At 39.7% G+C, this 19,239-nt stretch overlaps 1 protein-coding gene across 1 annotated transcript; it reads right to left on the bottom strand.

Moving 5' to 3' along the window:
• Positions 1-244: 244 nt before the first annotated feature.
• On the bottom strand, positions 245-16,840 carry dpp4 (dipeptidyl-peptidase 4). The gene is made up of 26 exons (XM_062527648.1): positions 16,474-16,840; positions 16,093-16,180; positions 15,824-15,916; positions 15,455-15,555; positions 15,272-15,346; positions 15,035-15,087; positions 14,812-14,878; positions 11,638-11,758; positions 10,126-10,280; positions 9,422-9,519; positions 7,876-8,005; positions 7,627-7,665; positions 6,407-6,505; positions 6,227-6,297; positions 6,071-6,118; positions 5,416-5,540; positions 4,651-4,695; positions 4,395-4,493; positions 4,185-4,254; positions 3,903-4,097; positions 2,436-2,490; positions 2,247-2,346; positions 2,063-2,121; positions 1,844-1,916; positions 1,309-1,382; positions 245-1,067 (listed from the first exon to the last, which is right to left on the bottom strand). Exons 1-26 carry the CDS (start codon positions 16,474-16,476, stop codon positions 975-977), a joined length of 2,229 nt encoding a protein of 742 aa, XP_062383632.1. The 5' UTR covers positions 16,477-16,840; the 3' UTR covers positions 245-974.
• Between the last annotated feature and the right edge of the window lie 2,399 nt (positions 16,841-19,239).

The following is a 19,239-nucleotide window of genomic DNA, read 5'->3' as shown; positions in this document are numbered from 1 at the left end:
AATGTAGGCTACATCTCGTAACTTCATTGTTTCTGTGATCTTGGCTTCATTGAAAATGAAAATGACCCTCCGAGAATAAATAAAGGTTGAATGAGTGAATGAATATAAACATACTTTTAAGGAGACTGGGAAACCTCATTTGAAACAGTGGTGTCTTTGACTAAACAAATGTCTGCTATGTAGCTATGATGGACTTTTGTGGTATAAATTATCACACTCTTCCAAACAGTTTTGTCCATACCACAATTTTATTATCAACATGTAAACACCATGAATGAATTGAAGTAGATGAATCCTTGTAAATGACCACAAAAAGAAATATTAAATAAATATTTACTACTCATAATGTTTGCTCATCAAGCAATTATAACAATTCTGAAGTCATTCCGAACAATATTACACACAGAAGAATTGTGATATCAGTGTATAATTTCACATTTATGCTGATACAATAATTTGTATGTAATACGATATGTCAATGTGATTCGAGACATACCCAGCTCAAATTTGACTGTTCCCGTCCCAAAAGTCTTTTCTTCATCACAACTGCTCTCATTTAGTACGCTCCCTCCCCTGTTATCAATCTAGCAATACACACTGAAGATACCTAGATACATTGGGCAATCAGACTGAAGCCAATTTTACATTTGCAATTTAATATCAAAATAAAAGCTCAGGTGCTACAACGTCATGAGATGCTCATGAATGCTCAAACTGAGATTTTATTTTTCAATAAAAAAACTTGCAGACTTCACAAAAGCATGTCAGGAAATGTTCAAATTCATTGAAAAGTGCATGACAGTGTTCTTGTTAGAAAAATCAACCAATACACAGCTAACAACCTACATCTCTTAAATAAAGAAATACGGTAATTGCATTTAAAGTATTATTAATCCATTTGTGAAATGAGTGAGAGATAGAATTCCCTGATTTGTGGGTAGAGAGTATGTCAAAAGATTGGCAGATGCTATGTCTCAAGTGAAACATCTCTTCAGGAAATGGCTCATGTGAGTGTAGACATGGTGATAGGCAGTGCCTCCAAGGCCATGATCCTCATCAGTGTACCACTGAGAGTGAGAGAAAGAGAGAGAGAGAGAGAGAGAGATTGGCAAAAGGTGTTTGGAGAATAGTAAACCGTATGACCAGGCATTTGACCATGAAAGTATTTTGTCATCATTATTTGTACATTTAAATGGGCCCTCTGATGCTTCAACACTTAATAATGCCTATTGCCTACTAGATCCCATTAAACATGTTTTTGTTAAATCATGTTAAGGGTTGTGATCCAGCTCTGGTCTTCATATTTACCATGGCTTCGAAATCCACCTGCTCATCCACCAGAGCTTTGGAGATCTGGGCTGCTTGCTGGAAATGCACATTGTCTGAAGTAAACAAAAAACACATACTGTAAACAAGCAAAGAAACAAACAAACAGTGTTATTCAACATGGCTTTTTGCCCATTCTGATGACTTCAAAACTATCCAATAATAGTTGATAATTGTGTAAGGGATAACGGCCGCTGAGGTGCATCGTTATACCGAATTAATGGACGAGGGGGAGACAAAGACTTTCATTGTCGCAAAGCCTCCTTCCAGGCTCAACCATGGGCTCAACTGTCATCCTACTGTGTATCGTTACCATTCAAGTATTAATATGGAATGGTAATTAATTAGGAAAGAAATATGTTTTCTCTCCGGGGGACAAAAGTCGGGATACGTTTGTTTTAATTAAGGTTGGAATCATTATGGTTGCTCAAGTAAATGGAAAATAATTTGTTTACTTAGAAAATCAGTTATTTGCTATAGTATGTGACAGTGTAGTCAGTCAAATGAGAAACCTTACCATCTGCTGTTCCGTGAATCAGGAGGTACTGGACAGATTCAAAGTTCTTTGCTCTGCCAGTTACAGTTGAATTCTGTAAAAGATTATTGCAATCATCAAGCTGAATTCCACACATTTGATCAAAACTGATAAAAAAACGTTATTTCTTTTTATAAATAATATGTATTATATAATTGTGAATAAAATTATATAATATATGTGTTAATATGATAACCTTACATCATAGAATGCTTGGTTGTCTTGTGGCCGCAGCATGTATCTCTCCGTGTAGATTGAATCTAAGGGATTCAATAACAAAAAAGACATACATTTTAAAAAGTCTGTATGCATTATACTATACATCAGTGGGAATTCATTTATTGTAATTTAATTTATCTCTGTTAATTTTTCTATCCATTTATACCATAATATTCCCATTTGGACACAGGGGCAACTGCTATGCCACACTTGAAAACGCCACTTCCTGCACCTAAAACCATGGAGGTGACGTAGCCACCATAGGACTGAAGAAGAAGATGACATGCATCATTGATAAGTCAAAACACAGCACATACAATGGCAGTCATTCATTCTTGTTCTAAGGTTTACCTACCCAGCCCCATATGGCAATCCTCTCTTTGTCAATGTATCCAAGATCTATGAATCGTCTGGGAGAAAAGATCTCATTAAGGCATACAAGTTACAGTATATTTACTTATAGGAGGGTGGCATTAACAGTGTTGGGTTCAAAAAGAAGGTTGGGTTCAGTAACAATGTTCTCACGTGGTTATGTGAATGCTAGCATGGCCTGATACTGGATACCAAATCCGAGGCTGTACTGAAGCAACACATTTGGCTGCCTTCAAGAAGGGCCAGAGCAGGCTCTATTTCTTGAAGAGGCTTAGGTCTTTTAATGTGTGTACCAAGATGCTGGAGATGTTTTATCAGTCTGTGCTGGCTAGTGCAATTTTCTTTGCCATCATCTGCTGGGGTAGCAGCATCAGGGCCAGTGATTCTAACAGACTGAACAAGCTGATTAGAAGGGCTGGCTCTGTGCTGGGGTCTACTCTGGAACCACTGGAAGTGGTGGTGCAGAGGAGGATGTTACAGAAACTGATACAAATTATGGTATATAATACATCACATCCCCTACACAGAACACTGGTAAAGCAACAAAGCGTCTTCAGTGGGAGATTGTAGTAAGAACAGATATAGAAGGACTTTCCTACCCACTGCAATAGCACTTTATATGACTCCCCCATGAGCAGAGAGAGAAGATTAATCTTTTAAGGACATTGGTTTTTAGTCTTGATGCAATTACACTTTAACTTTAACTTTAACTTGAACTTTAACTTGTTGGGAAGGGTCTTGTTTCTGTTTTTCTCTAGGCCATACTTTTATCAGACTTGGAGGGTCATTATGCCTTTGGCAACTACTTCTGGCTGTGTCTTGTGGTGAAACCATGTCTGTTGTGTCTTATATGTGTATGTGATTGTTGATTGTTTATGTGTTTGTAAGGCTGCTGAAACAACATAATTTCCCTTTGGAATGATTTAAGTATATCTATCTATCTATTTAGCTAGCCTAATCTAAACTGTCCAGCAATTCAAGTATTCAAGTCACTTAAGTACCAAAAAGTCTTGCTGCACTACATGTAATGCACACCATCAGTCCACAGAGGGCGATATAACAGCAATAAGAAATATAGTTTGGTAGTATTGTATGTTTTACTCTCAATTATTCAATCAAATAACAACATAATAATCCAAAACAAGACCACCAGAATATGGTGATTCACTACTGTTCATATTATGTTGACTCCACTGATACGATTCATTATGTTGATCCACTGAAATCTGGACAAACCAATTTAACAGGCTCAAAGCAAAACCAGAGGATCTTTATGATCTCTCCCAAACGTGCATGTGGAAGAGACTGATAATAGTAATATAAAGTTCAGCACAATAATATAATAACATAACAGAAAGCCTTCAATGTTCTTCAGTGATGAAACAAAGAAGCACAAAGATTCTAGAAATGTCACAGTTGTCTAAGCTATTTGAGAGCTTAGAAGTTTCACCTTGCTGCTGTTATCTGATCCTCCACCTCGTAGGTTCCAAGCCGTTTATAGATGAGGTGCATTATTTCATCTCCTTGGTAACCACTTCCTCTGCCGTCAAAGCTGGCAACGATGACCTTCTCTGTGCTGGCCAAGTAGGCAGACCAGCCTAGCCTGAAGCGAAAGTCTGACTTCTGGCTACAAGGCCCTGCATAGCTGGAAAGGGCATCAATTCAAGATAAAATCACTGTGTAATCACAACATGTGTGCTCCAATTCAGTGCTCCCAAACACAAATGCTTACACATCAATGAGGAGGGGGTATTTCTTGGACTTGTCGAAACCAGGAGGTAAGGTCATCTGGTACCACAGGTCTATAAAATAGTACAATGATTGTCACAATTTGGGTAACTCATTCAATTATTATCATCCTAATCATCCACTTAAGTTAAGTGAGGATTGCAGTATGGAGTTAACTTAGCCTAATTTTTAAAGCATTTTACATGAGCCTGACCATATTTGTCAATCTTTAGGGTGTCGTGAATAACTGAGGGCATGGCAATTTCTTTCAGGATGTCATCCAGGTGTTTGTTGTCTTCAAGAACCTTGATTTCTGGTATGATGAGAAAGGAAAGGAACACATGTATGTATATGAAAATAAAAATATTGGTCAATGATGGGTAATATCTGACAAAAAAATATTGTTGACTGAACAGAACTTAAAAATAATGCAAATGGTTCAGCATTTTTCTGAACAGTTTTTCCCCCACCTGCATCAGTGGTGTTTCTGAGGGTGTACAGAGGAAGTCCAGGACCTTCAGAGACACATGAACATCAGCTTATTACAACACATCAGTGTTTCATCACACATACAGTACAGTACACACACTCCTAAGTTAGGCACATGGGGCATGTGTGACTGATATAAAATGTGTGTGCACCTCTGCCCTATAAGCTTTTGATTTATGTATCTGTTAAAGAAATTATTGTTATTATCATTGTTAAGTACATTTTGGAGTGTCACAGTTATCTTGCCAATATTTTATGTATACGTGCACTGCTTTTGCAAAGATTATTTTTGCCAACATTGTCCTTATGTGCATCAAGGGAAACAGATGTACCTGCAAAAGCAGGATATGGGAGTTAGGACGAATAAGGACAAGGCCACTCTTCTTTCAATAAAAAGTTGCCCTGAGTTTCAGAGGACAGAGACTGTTTAGCAGGGAGGGGAATCCTCTTGTCTGGACACTCTCTCTTCTGGGCCAGAGTTAAAAACATACTACTTGTTGTGGTTCTTATTTCTTAAAATCTTAAATACTTGGAAGATTTTCCTAATAGTATCCACACTCTGAAGCATTCAAAACTACAGTATGGAATACAATACTTTACTTGACAGTGTGTCTCATTGGAAAAGCACCCTGAAAGCTATGCTTGGTCTGTGCAAGCATGCAGAAACTGAATGGCGTGTACATGTTAGTGAGTCTTTGTGAGTGTATGTGTATGTGTATGTTTATCCAGCAAATTGGAAAGCTGACCAGAGCAATCCATACGATAGAAGGAGCCGCCTAAGCTGAAGCTGGCTGAGTTGTACTTGCACCTCTCCTGGTCCACATTGCATGTCAGACATTCTGGACTGGACTGTGAGGCTGAGATTGTGATCCTGACACACACGTGCACACACACACACACACACACACACACACACACAAACAAAAATACAGACACACAGACAAACATGCACAATACACAAGCATACACATTTACAAAAATTCAGAGAGAGAAGGAGAGGGGGGGAAAGAAAGAGAAGGAATGAGTCAGAGCGAGTACTTCCTGTTTATGCTGTGATCATGGGAAATAGCTAGCCTGGGTGTTCCCATCCTGCCTTGCGCGGTGATTTGATAGACATCCGTCGCGCCCAATGAACGGATCTGGGCATTTTTTCAAATATGAGAAAGTGAATGTCTGGTTGCCAGACCCCGTCTCATTTGAGATGTGGTAGGCACTAGCCAGGCCAGGAAATAGCAAGAGATGACATAACAGTGATAGGCATGTGAGTTCCAAGCTCTTTTCCTAATCTGTCAGTTCATGTGAATATACAACAGGTCAACAGGTCAGCATAGGAAACACCTTTTCTGATTTAAGTTATAACTGTAACGGCTTTCTGACGCTAACATGACATGTAGATCTTACTTGTAAACATTTCTTTGCCCAGGATGTCCTTCGTTCCCAACAAAGAATCTGCCGCAAAAAGTAAGCATGAAAAAACAACAAGAATTCTCCTCTAGAGTATGTGCATGCAGTAACAAGCCCATGAGGTAACAGGGAGATGCAGGTGAGAGTGCTTACATGCTGTTTGAGGTCACCTTCAAAATACTGATGACTTCCCAATTTCCCTTTGTGATAAACGTGCTGGTGCTCTGTGCCAAAGAAGTTCATCATCAAATGTAGTCAGATGATGTGTGTGTGTGTGTGTGTGTGTGTGTGTGTGTGTGTGTGTGTGTGTGTGTGTGTGTTCTGTGCACTTACTTCGCTGACATGATTGATATGCTTGTAGTGATTGGCATCGCTCTCTAAAAGGTAAAAACTGTTCCCATCTGCAGCAAAGACGGGTGCTGATGGTGAAAACTAAAGGCAAAGGAATTCTGATATTAAGGCCTTTCATCAACACACGTACAGTTAGGCTGATATGTTTTTGAACCCATGCTAAAGTTGACTAAAAGGAGGAAAATAAAATCTTTTGGAAATTGATCTTAATGCCTTAAGCAAAAAAAAAATGAGGAAATATCCAACCTTTAAAGACAACAGTTTTCTTTGTGAATAATGCATCGAAAATAAATAAAAGTTATTCTTTAAAGAGACCCTATGCAACATTTTCATAATCATGAAATCGCTTAGGAATGGTTATTTTGCTTGACTGACCAGTTTTATCAAAAACAGTAATATTTCCTCCCTCCCCCAGTGTCCCTATCCGCGATTGCAACCTTGCAGTTTGTCTAGGAGGCGATCGCTCCTTGTTTACATCTGGAAGTCTGAAACGCGTAAGGAACGAGAAGAACCATGCTTGTAATTTATAAATATATATATAGCCGATATATGTATAAATATACACGCTAAAGATGTAGGGGAAGGTCTGCAGAGAAATATGCAAGCATAAAACGAGCGAAAACGAAAAGCGAAACCGAAAGCGGAGATGAAATCGCCAATCCTGCATAGTTTCTCTTTAATGTCATACTGTACGTATTCACACCCCTATGATAAATTCACATAGAGGCAGGCACATAGATACAGCTTTTTAATTTGTATAGGCCAGTTATTTCATGAATCCAGGAAGGATATGTATTTTGATAAAGTTCCCTTGGCCTTTGGAATTCACATCATCACGACACATACCCTTCACCATCTACAGTAATTGGCATGGTGCTTTTTCTTCTTCTTTTTTCAGTTAGCCTATTGATGCTCCATGAGCTCAATGCAAATCAAATCAGCTAATAGCCTACGATAACTTAACATTTTAGCATGGGTTCACACACCTATGAGCCTAACTCTATTAGTTATGTAGATTACCTGTAGTATTGGTCAAACAGTTTAAACATTAAAATATTGCTTCATTTCGACAATATAGACATTCAAGGTATTTAAAGGTAAAATCTGTGCAATATGGGCAAGAGTATGTCTTAAATATAAGTAGCACATTAGACTAAAAAAGACTAAAAAAAAAGAAAGAAAAAGAAAGTCAGAGCACTCACCCGACCCACCCAGCCATTTTGCATAATTTGTTCATGTTTCTGGAAAGAAGAAAAGACTATTTAATTTTTCACTCACTTTCACTCAATGGTAAAAGTATAGTTTAAATGACTATACTGTATATTTTGTCTTCAAAAGTACTGTCCGGTATGATGGCTAAATACAAATGGAGCAATGTGCTTAAAACTGAAAACTATCGGTATATAAAATAGGACCCACATTTCCCCTTGTTTGCATTACAGATCACTTACTATGCCCATAACCCAGCTGTTTCCATCAAAGTTGTAGACTTGCAGAAGCACATGGTTCTGGTTTCTCTTTTGCCACTGGACAGCGATGCGTCTGTCTGACGCCCAGGTAACAGTGCTCAGATAGTGATCACTATTGGGAAAAGGTTCATTTCAAAGAGTAATCCAGAGCTTTTCTGAGGGGTCTCTTAGCGCAGCGGATGCATTTATAAAACACATTTAGTTACAGTTTTTTCTTAGTCACTTTGGTACATTTCTCAGATCAGAACTACAGTACCTGTTCAATCTTCACATCATTGTGTCACTTCTCTGCTGTTGCCTACATTATCAATTGCTTATGTCTTGTTGATCAAAATGTATTATAATGGGTCTCTTTATTAGTCTCACCCTCCACAACATTTAAGCATTAGATTGTTACATAAGTCTTGACATGCAAAATTGTCATTGTGTTGTGGATGACCATTTGTGGCCCAACATCAGGAGGAGGAGGACTGCACTGTAATTCCTACAGCATTGCATGTACAGTACAGTTTTCCTTAAGGAGATTGTCCTATTATGTAAGGCCACAAATTCTCATATGACAACATGTTCAACCATTTTGCATGTAAAGACTTATAATGCTGTGAACTAATGTTGTGGAGGGTGAAATTATTCAGCAGAAAATTGTACTTCATTTGCATGAATGTACCAAAACGTTTGCAACTTGTTCAAAGACATGAGACAAGTCTGAGAAAAACTGTAACAACTCATTGCCATCATTCTGAAGCGTGTATCTCTCAGTTATGGAAATACCATCCTAATGTTTATTTTGGTAACTTCACAAGGCGTAACAGGAAGGCATTTGGCTGAGCAACTGAGGTTAATGTGTTGTTTTGTCCAAATGATGTCTGTCTATCGTCCTTGCACTCGGAGGACACTTTTATGCTTCATTCGTCCCTCATATCAATCGTCTTGGTTGCACCAAGTATGCATCCGTGGCAAAAACGACTTAATTTGGACAAAAATGTCCTTAAGGTGTGACCTACAATTTACAATAATTGTTATCAAAACTTCAGAACATCCCTCCAGAGGGCACTGTTATAGGCTATTGACAAAATGACACCGTTATATTGACAATTTGACAATTTGTCTTATCCACACACAGTGACACAAGTACTTGTCATTCTGATGGCACTGACATGTCCATTAACACTATTTACTTTTGAAGAACTACGGATTTTGCGTAAGAGACTTTTGCAGGTAATCCATGGTGTTTTGCTATTTGTACAAATTATTTTGAAAAATCCACTTACTGTTTTGCAAATGTTGAGGATGATTTGAGAAATATACTAAAGCAACTGAGAAAAAACTGTAGTCTACACCATCTACTACCCCTTAGACTCCATGGCAACTCATTTCCCATTGTGTAAAAGAAAATGAGCTACATTTAAAGGTCATATTGCGCCATGCAGTTAAAACCAAAACAAGTCAAAGTCAAATTAAATCCACTCGTCTTGTTCTTTGATGATGTTTTAATTAGGCATGTTCTACAACTAATGTGTTAACTTACTCAGCTCCAACAGAGTCCGGAACAACAACCTCAGTAATTGCTGATGTGTTCGACACATCAACAATGAACAGGCGGACTGTTGGGTTTTCAGCTCCTGGCTTCAGGCGCAAACCCAAAGGAGTCAAAAATAATGAGAGAAATATAGTCATAAATAAATCAGATATCCGACTAAAGCCAATCAAATAACACATGGTACTTGTTTTCACATTAACCAACAATGATCCAGTGTAATCAATCAGGTACATGAGTCAGATTCTCTTTTTTCAAATAGAGAAGTTATATCACTGGCAGAAAAACTACTGATGAGAGCAGTGTGTGCAAAGTGCATGACAGTCTTGAGTGTGTTACCCACACAAACCAGTCATGTTTGACCTTTGATTTTAGTCTGCACACATCAAGTTCAGAAGTCCACATGCAGACAGAAAACTTTACTCTTAAAAGATAAGTAGTTTGACCTGGCCCTTGTCACAGTAGAGTCGTTCTGCTTGATAATGTCTCAAAATGCCACTGAAAATCAGAGCTCCAATGTGAATGATGTTTTACAATGAGAATGACAATTGAGCCTCAAATAAAGAATCATAAAGCTCCAAAAAAGTTCTTCTTTTTGTTCCAATTAACATCTAAACTTGGTTTTATTGGACAATAAAGTAATAGGACCACTTATTTATTGTTCTGATTAGTGTTCTTTGCATGAAAAGTCCTACCTTAGGATAGGGAATCATGACAGTCTCTGGGTACTGCCCTTTTCCGTACCAGGAATATTCTATGATGGGGACGTTAGTATCATTGAATTCGGCGTAGGCCACATACGCGCTTTCTGGGGACCACCACAAGGCCCGGTTTGTGGAAAACATCTCCTCTGCAGTCACCACCATAACATAAACAACACAGTAACACAACAAAACAATTTGCTTGACATTTTCCAACTAGGCCTGTTTGATTGTTATTTGAGCACACCAACCACACAAATTCCTTAAGGAACATGAATTATCATGGCTCAATCTGCTTTGTTAATTTGTTAGTGTTTTTTTTTTTTTTTGCGAGCACACATAGTGGACATAAAAATGAAGAGGAATGTGATACATTTCTGAGAATGCAACAAAATGTGTAGTGAATCATTATCAAGAGCCACTTTCAGACCGTGGGGCCAAAGCCGAGCTGGCCAGGCCGTGCTGGGGCTAATTGCTTTCACACCTCTTGGCACGGGTGCTAACTGGGGCCCAATCGGGGCTACTAGCCCCTAATTTCTGGCCCAACCTATTGTAAACGTTGGGCCACATGGGGCTAGAGTCAGGCCAGAGGCGGTGTCACACCCGTTGCTGTGTGTGGAGTCCAGAAATATTGCACACCGAATTTAGAGATTACGTCCATGTTAAAGACATCTGCCTGTCAGTAGGCTAACTCTATCCAGAGATCACCATGCAGCACATTAAAAAGTGAACTAACATACAGTAACTAACTAACATTGACAAGCGTCCCACTAATTTAGGCTATTCCTGCCAGTGTGTTTTCTGCTATGAACCTTAAATTTTCCAGTAGCCATACATTTGTGGATTTGAACAAAGTCCCATTTGGTTCTTAGCAGGAGTGTCTCAGAGATTGGTGCTGGGTTGTGAACTCGGCATCGCGGCATCGTAGTGAAATTAAAATTCCACTGGAGCTCCATGTGGATTGTACACGCAGCCTTACAAATGTTGACGGTGACGGTAAAATGTAATTTGTGTTACATAGCTCATTTAGACACAAGTATGTTGTCTGTGCCATGCGTGTCTTTAGGAATCCACTGTATTGGGTTGTATAGAAATGAATATTAAGTGACATACATGTAAAAGGACAATAAAGAGGTGACTGACTTCGATAGCACAGCATAGGAAAGAGATACGCGATTTTCTGCTTATCCTGTTTGAAAATGGGTGGTAATGGTGACTAATGGCCTGACAGTCTGAACGTCAAGGTGAGGCTTGTGGACCTGGGCTACTAGCACCAGTTGGCCCCCAAATTAGCCTGGCCCAGGCTGGCTCGACGGTCTGAAGCCGGCTCTTAGGACTTCACCTATAACTTGACATCAGCCTGAAATATTTTCATACAGTATACTGCATGCTTCCCAGATGTGTTTAACTCAACACCACTTATAAACCTGAAACCCTTTCACTCTGTGTGATTTGCTTTGACTGAATTTGGGTACTGTTTAATGTAGAGGAGCAGACATCACTAACCTTCATAGACCCAGTCTGGAATTCCATTGAGGATCAGATTATCTTGTCCATTGCTGGTGACCTGCTTGGCTTCACTGGTTGGGCTGGCCTTCACATAAACGTTATTCTTCCACACATAGGCCTGGGGGTAGAATAACCATTATTGTTTCAAGTTTTTACAGTCACATATAGTTTGCAATATGTAAGGGATAATCAACGACGCGCCGTGCGTTTATAGGAAAATAATGCACGTCCGAAGTGGTAATAAGGTCCCGACGCCGCATTATTTTCCTATAAACGCACGGCGCGGAGTTGATTATCCCGCTTATACCACTGCTACTATCATTTTTGTTTATATTGCCGCTGTCTTAGATACAACGTTGCTGTTTTTACCGTTACATTCACATTGGCGAATTAATAGTCAAGTGTAATAAGCCCAAAAGAAGGGAACTACTGCATAGCCGTGCAGTATATCGAAAAGAGGATGGCTGGCATCTTTGATGATGGACGCAGCCCTCCTCTGACAGCGAGTGAAGTAGATCATTTGAAGCTGAGGGAGGTTAGCCCCAAAGATTTTGGATGCAGTCCTGACAGTCCTTGACAACATTTTGAGGTCATGAGCAGACAGGTTCCCCAGCCACACTGTGATGCATCTAGTCAGGACACTCTCAATGAGGCAGCGGTAAAAGTTCACTAGGGTTTTTGTTCCCACCCCAAAGCTCTTTAGCCTCTTCAGAAAGAACAGTCACTGCTGTGCCTTCTTGAGGATGCAGGTGGAGTGTAGAGACCATGAGAGGTTTTGTCACCTGTTTGAGCTACCTTGCTTAAACATCCCTTTTAGGCCATGTGGGGTACCAGCCACTGTTGTGAGTTATCTCAATGGATCTACACAATATTGCCAGAAGTATTTGCTCACTTGCCTTGACTCACATATGAACTTTAGTTCTTAATCCATAGGGTTTAATATGACGTTGGTCCACCCTTTGCAGCTACAGTATACCAGCAACAACTCTGGGAAGGCTTTACACTAGGGTGACCAGACGACCCGGTTTTCCTTGGACAGTCCCGATTTTGAGTGGCGTATCCCGAGTCCCGACAAAAGCCTGTCGGGATGCTAATATGTCCCGGTTTTCACCAACCACTATTGAAATTTGGTTTTAATATAGCCTGATCACTACCTACACCCATGTATGATTTGTGTGTGTGATCGTGTGCCAGTCAATCGCAACAGTCTGCACAATCTTTGCAGTCAACGTTACATTGTTTCATTGCCACGTTTTAATGGCTAGCAGGTTACGCTACGACAATGCTGAAGAGAAAGACATCATTCTCAATAACCTATTAGTCCGTGAGCCAGAGGGGTTGGTCGTTACCAAAAAGGTGGCAAACCATACCGTTTCTGAAAGCCTGGAATCTCAGCTTTTCAATGATGTATAATGGCCATCTGACAAGAGTAGCTGTTTAGAGTTATCACACATAATGTAAACTAAGGTTGAGAAATTAATATGGCCGAGTTTCGTTTTCAAAAAATGTTTTCATGCATAGGCTATCTGGATAATAGGTGAGGAATGTTTAGGAGTCAGACAGTGCAGGCCCTAATCTCTGACTGAAAGTGCACAGAATTTGTGTATTTACTCAGCAATATTTAAGACATTTTCTCGGGGGTGACCCCCGAACCCCCACTACCGTTTGGGCTTAAGGACGGCTACGAAAAAAAGGTTTCACCTGTCGCATGTTGACGTTAGCCTACTTTTGATCACGCACAAAGTGTCCCGGTTTTAGTTCAGATAAATCTGGTCACCCTACTTTACACAAGGTCTAGAAGTGTGTTTATGGGAATGTTTAACCATTCTTTCAGATGCACATTTATGAGATCACACACTGATGTTGGACGAGGAGACTGGCTCTCAGTCTCCAGTCTAATTCATCCTAAAGGTATTCTATTGGGTTGAGGTCAGGACTCTGTGCAGGCCTGTCAAGTTCATCCACACCAAACTCTGTCATCCATGTCTTTATGGACCTTGCTTTGTGCACTGGTGCACAGTCAAGTTGGAACAGGAAGGGGCCATCCCTGAGCCCAGCTTGGTCCCTTAGTTCCAGTGAAAGGAACTCTTTGTGGGAACAGTTTGTGGATTGCCCCTTCCTGTTCCAACATGTGCACCAGTGCGCAAAGCAAGGTCCATATGTTTTGGCAAGGAAGAAGACAGAGTTTGCACTGGTACACAGTCATGTTGGAACAGGAAGGGACCATCCCCAAACCTTTGGGATGAAGTAAAGCGGAGACTGAGAGCCAGTCTCCTCGTTCAACATCAGTGTGTGACCTCACAAATGTGCCTATGAAAGAATGGTCAAAAATTCCCATAAACACAATTTTGTCCTTGTGGAAAGCCTTCCCCGAAGAATCTAAACTGTTACAGCTGCAAAGTGTGGACCGACGTCATATTAAAACCTATGGATTAAGAATGGGAAGTGAATGAAGTTCATATGTGAGTCAAGGCAGGTGAGCAAATATTTTTGGCAATATAGTGCATCTTCTCAGATGAATGGCTATGAGCACACATGCCATATTGATTATTTATCTTGATTAATCATAGATTTAGACTATCTTTAACGGAGCTATTAAAAACTAAAATAACGTAACTGTATGTGCAGACATCATAGAGCATACAAGAGGGTACTTCATGTGAAGACATTCATGGGTTTGTGGACTTACTTACTTTATTGGGAGCCAAAGGTGCATCATAAAATCGCACGGTCACTATTCACTCTACCTTTACAACTTCACTCATGATAAACCCCCACACAATGAACACAACAGAAAATAAATCCCAAAGCTAATGTTCTGCAGTGCAGTCATAAAGTCATCCAGTGAGAGATAGTACAGTCAGATCTTATGATCGCCCTACATGTGAATATTACAATTATCTGCAGATCAGTGAAATACTCAGAGATAAGGCTTTAAGCACTGCAGTCATATAGATATAATAACATTGAGCCTGTTGTGTGAATACTTGGATATGTATGCATGACAGGTATGGAAAGATTTACACAGATATTGAGATACACATCTTTGGGTTACACTATTTGCTAATAAATAATTACTATCTCATGTTATAGTGTGACTTATTTGCAGTGAAGCCATTTACCTTGACGGTAGGGAATAGCTTTAGCATATTGTACTTCAGTTATACATACCAGTGCATTGCCAGTTGGTGCCCAGGCCAAATACTGGATGTCATGAAGGTTTGTGCTCACAAAAACCCTAAATGGAATCAGACGATAAGACTGACTGTACACAAAGATTTGTATTTTTTTCTAAAAAATGCTGACCTATGTACAATGAATAATGTAGTGTATACAATCGTTTAAGTTCATTGGGCTGCTATAGGAATATTTATGAGGTTAATAAGTTTCTTACGTCGAAGTAAGATCATAGAGGTGGTAGGATGCTGTAAAGGAATGTCTCCATAGCTGTAGAATAAAAAGGTTGGTGTTAAATAGATTTCAGTTGATAAATACTCCCTGTGTAATTATAGTCATCTGTGTAATTATAGTCAATAATCGCTGTGTAATTATAGTCATCCCATTATGTCTTATTGTAAATTGTGCTGTACATCTTATCTCATTAAGATAAAATATTGACTAGAGTCATTACCTTGGAGTAGTTGCTCATGAGGGCGACATATTTCTTATCCCCAGAAATCATATAATCATAGGCTTCTTTTTGATCCTAATGAGGAAATAAATGTGAAACAATAATTACTTGTTTCTTTCAAAAACACACATCCAAGCAAGTATAGACATATTTATCCTTATTTTATCTATATATAAATCTTACAAATATATCTTTTTCCAGAAACACTGATCCTTCACTGTCAGCAGCTGCAGCACTGTGCTGGTAGACTTTGCCATCACTTCCTCTGTGAACATAATCTGTGTCTTTTCAATAGATGGGGAAAAAAATCAAATGAACATAAATCAGCAAATAAAACAAGTATACCTAGTATGACCTCCTTCCTTCCCTGTTTTGGAGAACAGTTTAGTAATCGCTGAGGAATGCATCTACAAACAACTGACTTGGAATTGTTATACTTCTTGAATCTCCAAAAAGACCGGTAAATCAAAAGTGGCTGAGAAGGAGATGCTAAGAGGCTGTTTATGTTGTTTGGGAAATGTTATACAGAGTAAAAGTGTGATATAGGCCTACCTGAGATCCAGCGCAGGTTGTACGACCTTGCCCGGATGCTAGTGTTGAAGTTGTCCTCCAAAGTAAATGTCCGCTTGGCCTCTATCTTCTCCTCTTAAAAGTACAAAGATTACGTTTAATTTAGATTCCTCTAGTTTTGCCATCACACTAGAGACTACCAAATCAACTCCACATTAATCTGTACTGGATTATCTTCTAATGTTTTTTTTTTTTTCCATTAATTTAATTATTTAATTAACTATGAGTGCTGACTAGGGTGTCGCACTTACCGTTCAAAAATATGGCAGTGGGGACAGCTATTAAGACGACAACGACAACCAACCCAATGATTCCCAAGATCCACTTTCCAATTGTGTTCTGTGAGATTAAAAATAACAATAATAAATATACAAAAATCAGCGAATGTAGGCCTACTACACTATGCAATATAAGAAATCAAGTCTGCAACTTTCAAGTTAGTATTTTAACATGGGTTGCTTCCGTTTTGCGCTGGTACAAACTAAGTTGCTCCCTCATTCAGTTGCTCATTCATTAATTCGACATTGATTGCGTTATAGGACAGTCGTTGAAGCAGACGTGAAGGTAAAAGGTTAGTAGCCTAGGCTATATCTACGCAGGGTAGGTTGAATTTTCGTTTTTTAAATACTGACCATTGCGGTGGATAGGGTTGTTGGTCGGTTTGGTCAAGTCCAGGTCTTATTTTGAGTCCAATGTGGTCGAAATTGCATGAAAATGTAGCCTACTAAAATGTAGTTACTTCCAGCCTACTCCGTCACGAGTCAAAAAAGCACAGCTATAACAGTGTGTTAAATATTATCTGAACACCGGTTGTAAAGTAGCCCAGACAATAAAATTCCCATAGCTTAAAGTTCGCCCAGGTAATGGATATTGGCTAACTTACAGGCTTATGGGCAGCTTTGCTCTGCGTTCAGCATACATATCCTTCATATCGAATACTGTAAAGATCCTGTGCGCTTTGTTTTGGGTGGAAATGCCGTAGCATGATTTATTAGCTTTTACTGACTTAACAATCCTCAAGTCAAGTCTTTCTTTATGGGGGAACTCGATAGAGAAAGTCAATCCATGGTCAGAAAAAAAAACCTGTGGAGACTGATTTAAACCGACAGCTAGATAGCTGGCTATCTTTATTTCGGCTTGAAAGTAAACACTTCAGGGTTTGAATCAGTCGGTCCCGTGCATGTGTACACTTGCTTCACTTAGCTTATGAGGTTACAGGAATGTAGGATATGAGCTTGGCTGGAGAACATGCCAACAACTTAAAGACTAACACAGGGAAAACCAGTTGCAATCTTCTGCTGTTCCATTGGCATGAGCTACTAGGCCTATTTTAGTTTCGAAATAACTGACATATAGGCCTATAATTCATATCTGTATTTTTATATAGCCAACAACGAAGCATGTTTGTTGTATATATGTTTATTTGTATTATTATTTATATATATTTTAATGAGAGGTACATACAAATATTAATCAAATAAAATATCAAGGCCCCCCTAAATACAGGCCCTAGGCCTACGTACATACAGTAATAGGCTACAGCTGAGGCCAAAATGATTAGCCCCCCAGGAATTATGGAACATTTTCCTAAAATGATTCCCAGTGTTTGAAGATACAACTTGATAATCAAACATTCACCGGTACTATTTAGTAACTTTTGGTACATTTTGGAATATGAAATACATTTTTAGATTTGCATACTGTATTAGCCCGGGGGGTGGTCAATAATATTACCACCATGTGCTTTTTGCTATCAAAACACACTTAATTAACCAATCAGCTTTCAAACCACACCTGTCAGTTGGCTTCATAACAACACCTGAGCATTCAATCAGCATATTAAGGACTCCAACTCCAAGGAATAAGGCACGTGTATTACTGTATTGAGAGGGACTACTCTAACTCACCATGCCAAAGACAAAGGAAATCAGTCTTGAGCTCAGAAGAGGCTCACAATAAGGGGTAAGGCTATACTGCACTTTCCAAGCATTTCACAGTGTCTAGAACTGTTGTAGGTTGCATCATTGCCAAGCATAAGGAGACACATTCTGTAAGGGCGCACTCACATAGGTACGTTTCACCCGTACCGTACTGGAGCACAGTTGCCTCTGGTCCCTGGTCTGCGCTCACACTGCATATAATCAAACCGCACTTGGGTACGATTGAGTTGCTGTGTTCTAGAATCTTTATGCAACGTGTGATTGTTAATTGGAACGTTATTGTTTATTTCATCATTAATGACGTCGTGCTTCCATGCGTACCGTACCAGAGTCCACCTCATCCAAGGGCGTACTCACACTAGGCAATTCGTACCGTACCCGAGTACACTTTGCCCCTAAAGTCCGGTTTCACCCGTACCGTACTGGAGCACGGTTGCCTCTGGTCCCTGGTCTGCGCTCACACTGCATATAATCAAACCGTACTTGGGTACGATTGAGTTGCTGTGTTCTAGAATGTTTATGCAACGTGTGATTGATAATTTGAACATTATTGTTTATTTCATCATTAATGACGTTGTGCTTCCATGCGTACCGTACCAGAGTCCACCTCCTCCAAGCGTACTAGCGTACCGTACCCCGGTACGGAACGAAGTGATCACACTGGTCAAACGAACCGGACTTTAGGGGCAAAGTGTACTCGGGTACGGTAGGAATTGCCTAGTGTGAGTACGCCCTAAGAAACAAACCTGGGCATAGTCATAAGCACAAGATTTCAAGAACTCTGGAGAGGAACATACTGTAGTCAGAGATGTCAGCAGGAAGCCCTGGCCATCTGCCAAGATCATTTTTGCTGACCTAATCTCTTCTGGAGTTGATGTTTCAAGGAACACTGTTGGGAGGGCTTTTCATCGTGGTGGGATTCAGGGCCATCATCTCAGAAGAACCCCTTTACTCAAAGAGCGGCACATCACAGACAGACTGAGGTTTACCCGTGAACATTTGAAAGATAAAGATGAGTTTTAGAAGTCTGCTTTGGTTTGATGAGACTAAACTGGACACAGTTCCCACAATTAAATGACAGTGGGAACATCATGCTGTGGAGCTGTTTTTCTGTTTGTTTCTGTTTTTGTAGCCTTGCTTGGGTGCATGACATTATGAAAATAGACTCAGAAATTGGCTCGTGGTCTAGTTTAGGTTGTCGCTGGGTCTTCCAACAAGACAATTACCCAAAGCAGACATCAAAATTCGTCCAACAGTTCCTCAAGGATACCAAAACCAAGGTCCTGGAGTGGCCTGCACAGAGACTAGACCTCATTCCTATTGAGAATCTGTGGCCGGTGCTCAAAGTGAATGTCCATGCTTGGAAACCATGGGAGTCATTCCGTGTGAAATCAGACAAAATCCAGGAAAATGGTTGCAGCACCGACTCGGATTTTCTTCCAAGTTTGTCTACACAAT

This window comes from Sardina pilchardus, chromosome 23 (assembly GCF_963854185.1).
Source record: "Sardina pilchardus chromosome 23, fSarPil1.1, whole genome shotgun sequence".
Lineage (NCBI taxonomy): Eukaryota > Metazoa > Chordata > Actinopteri > Clupeiformes > Clupeidae > Sardina > Sardina pilchardus.
Note: the sequence above shows the minus strand (reverse complement) of the source record. Positions and strands in the feature narration are given on the sequence as shown.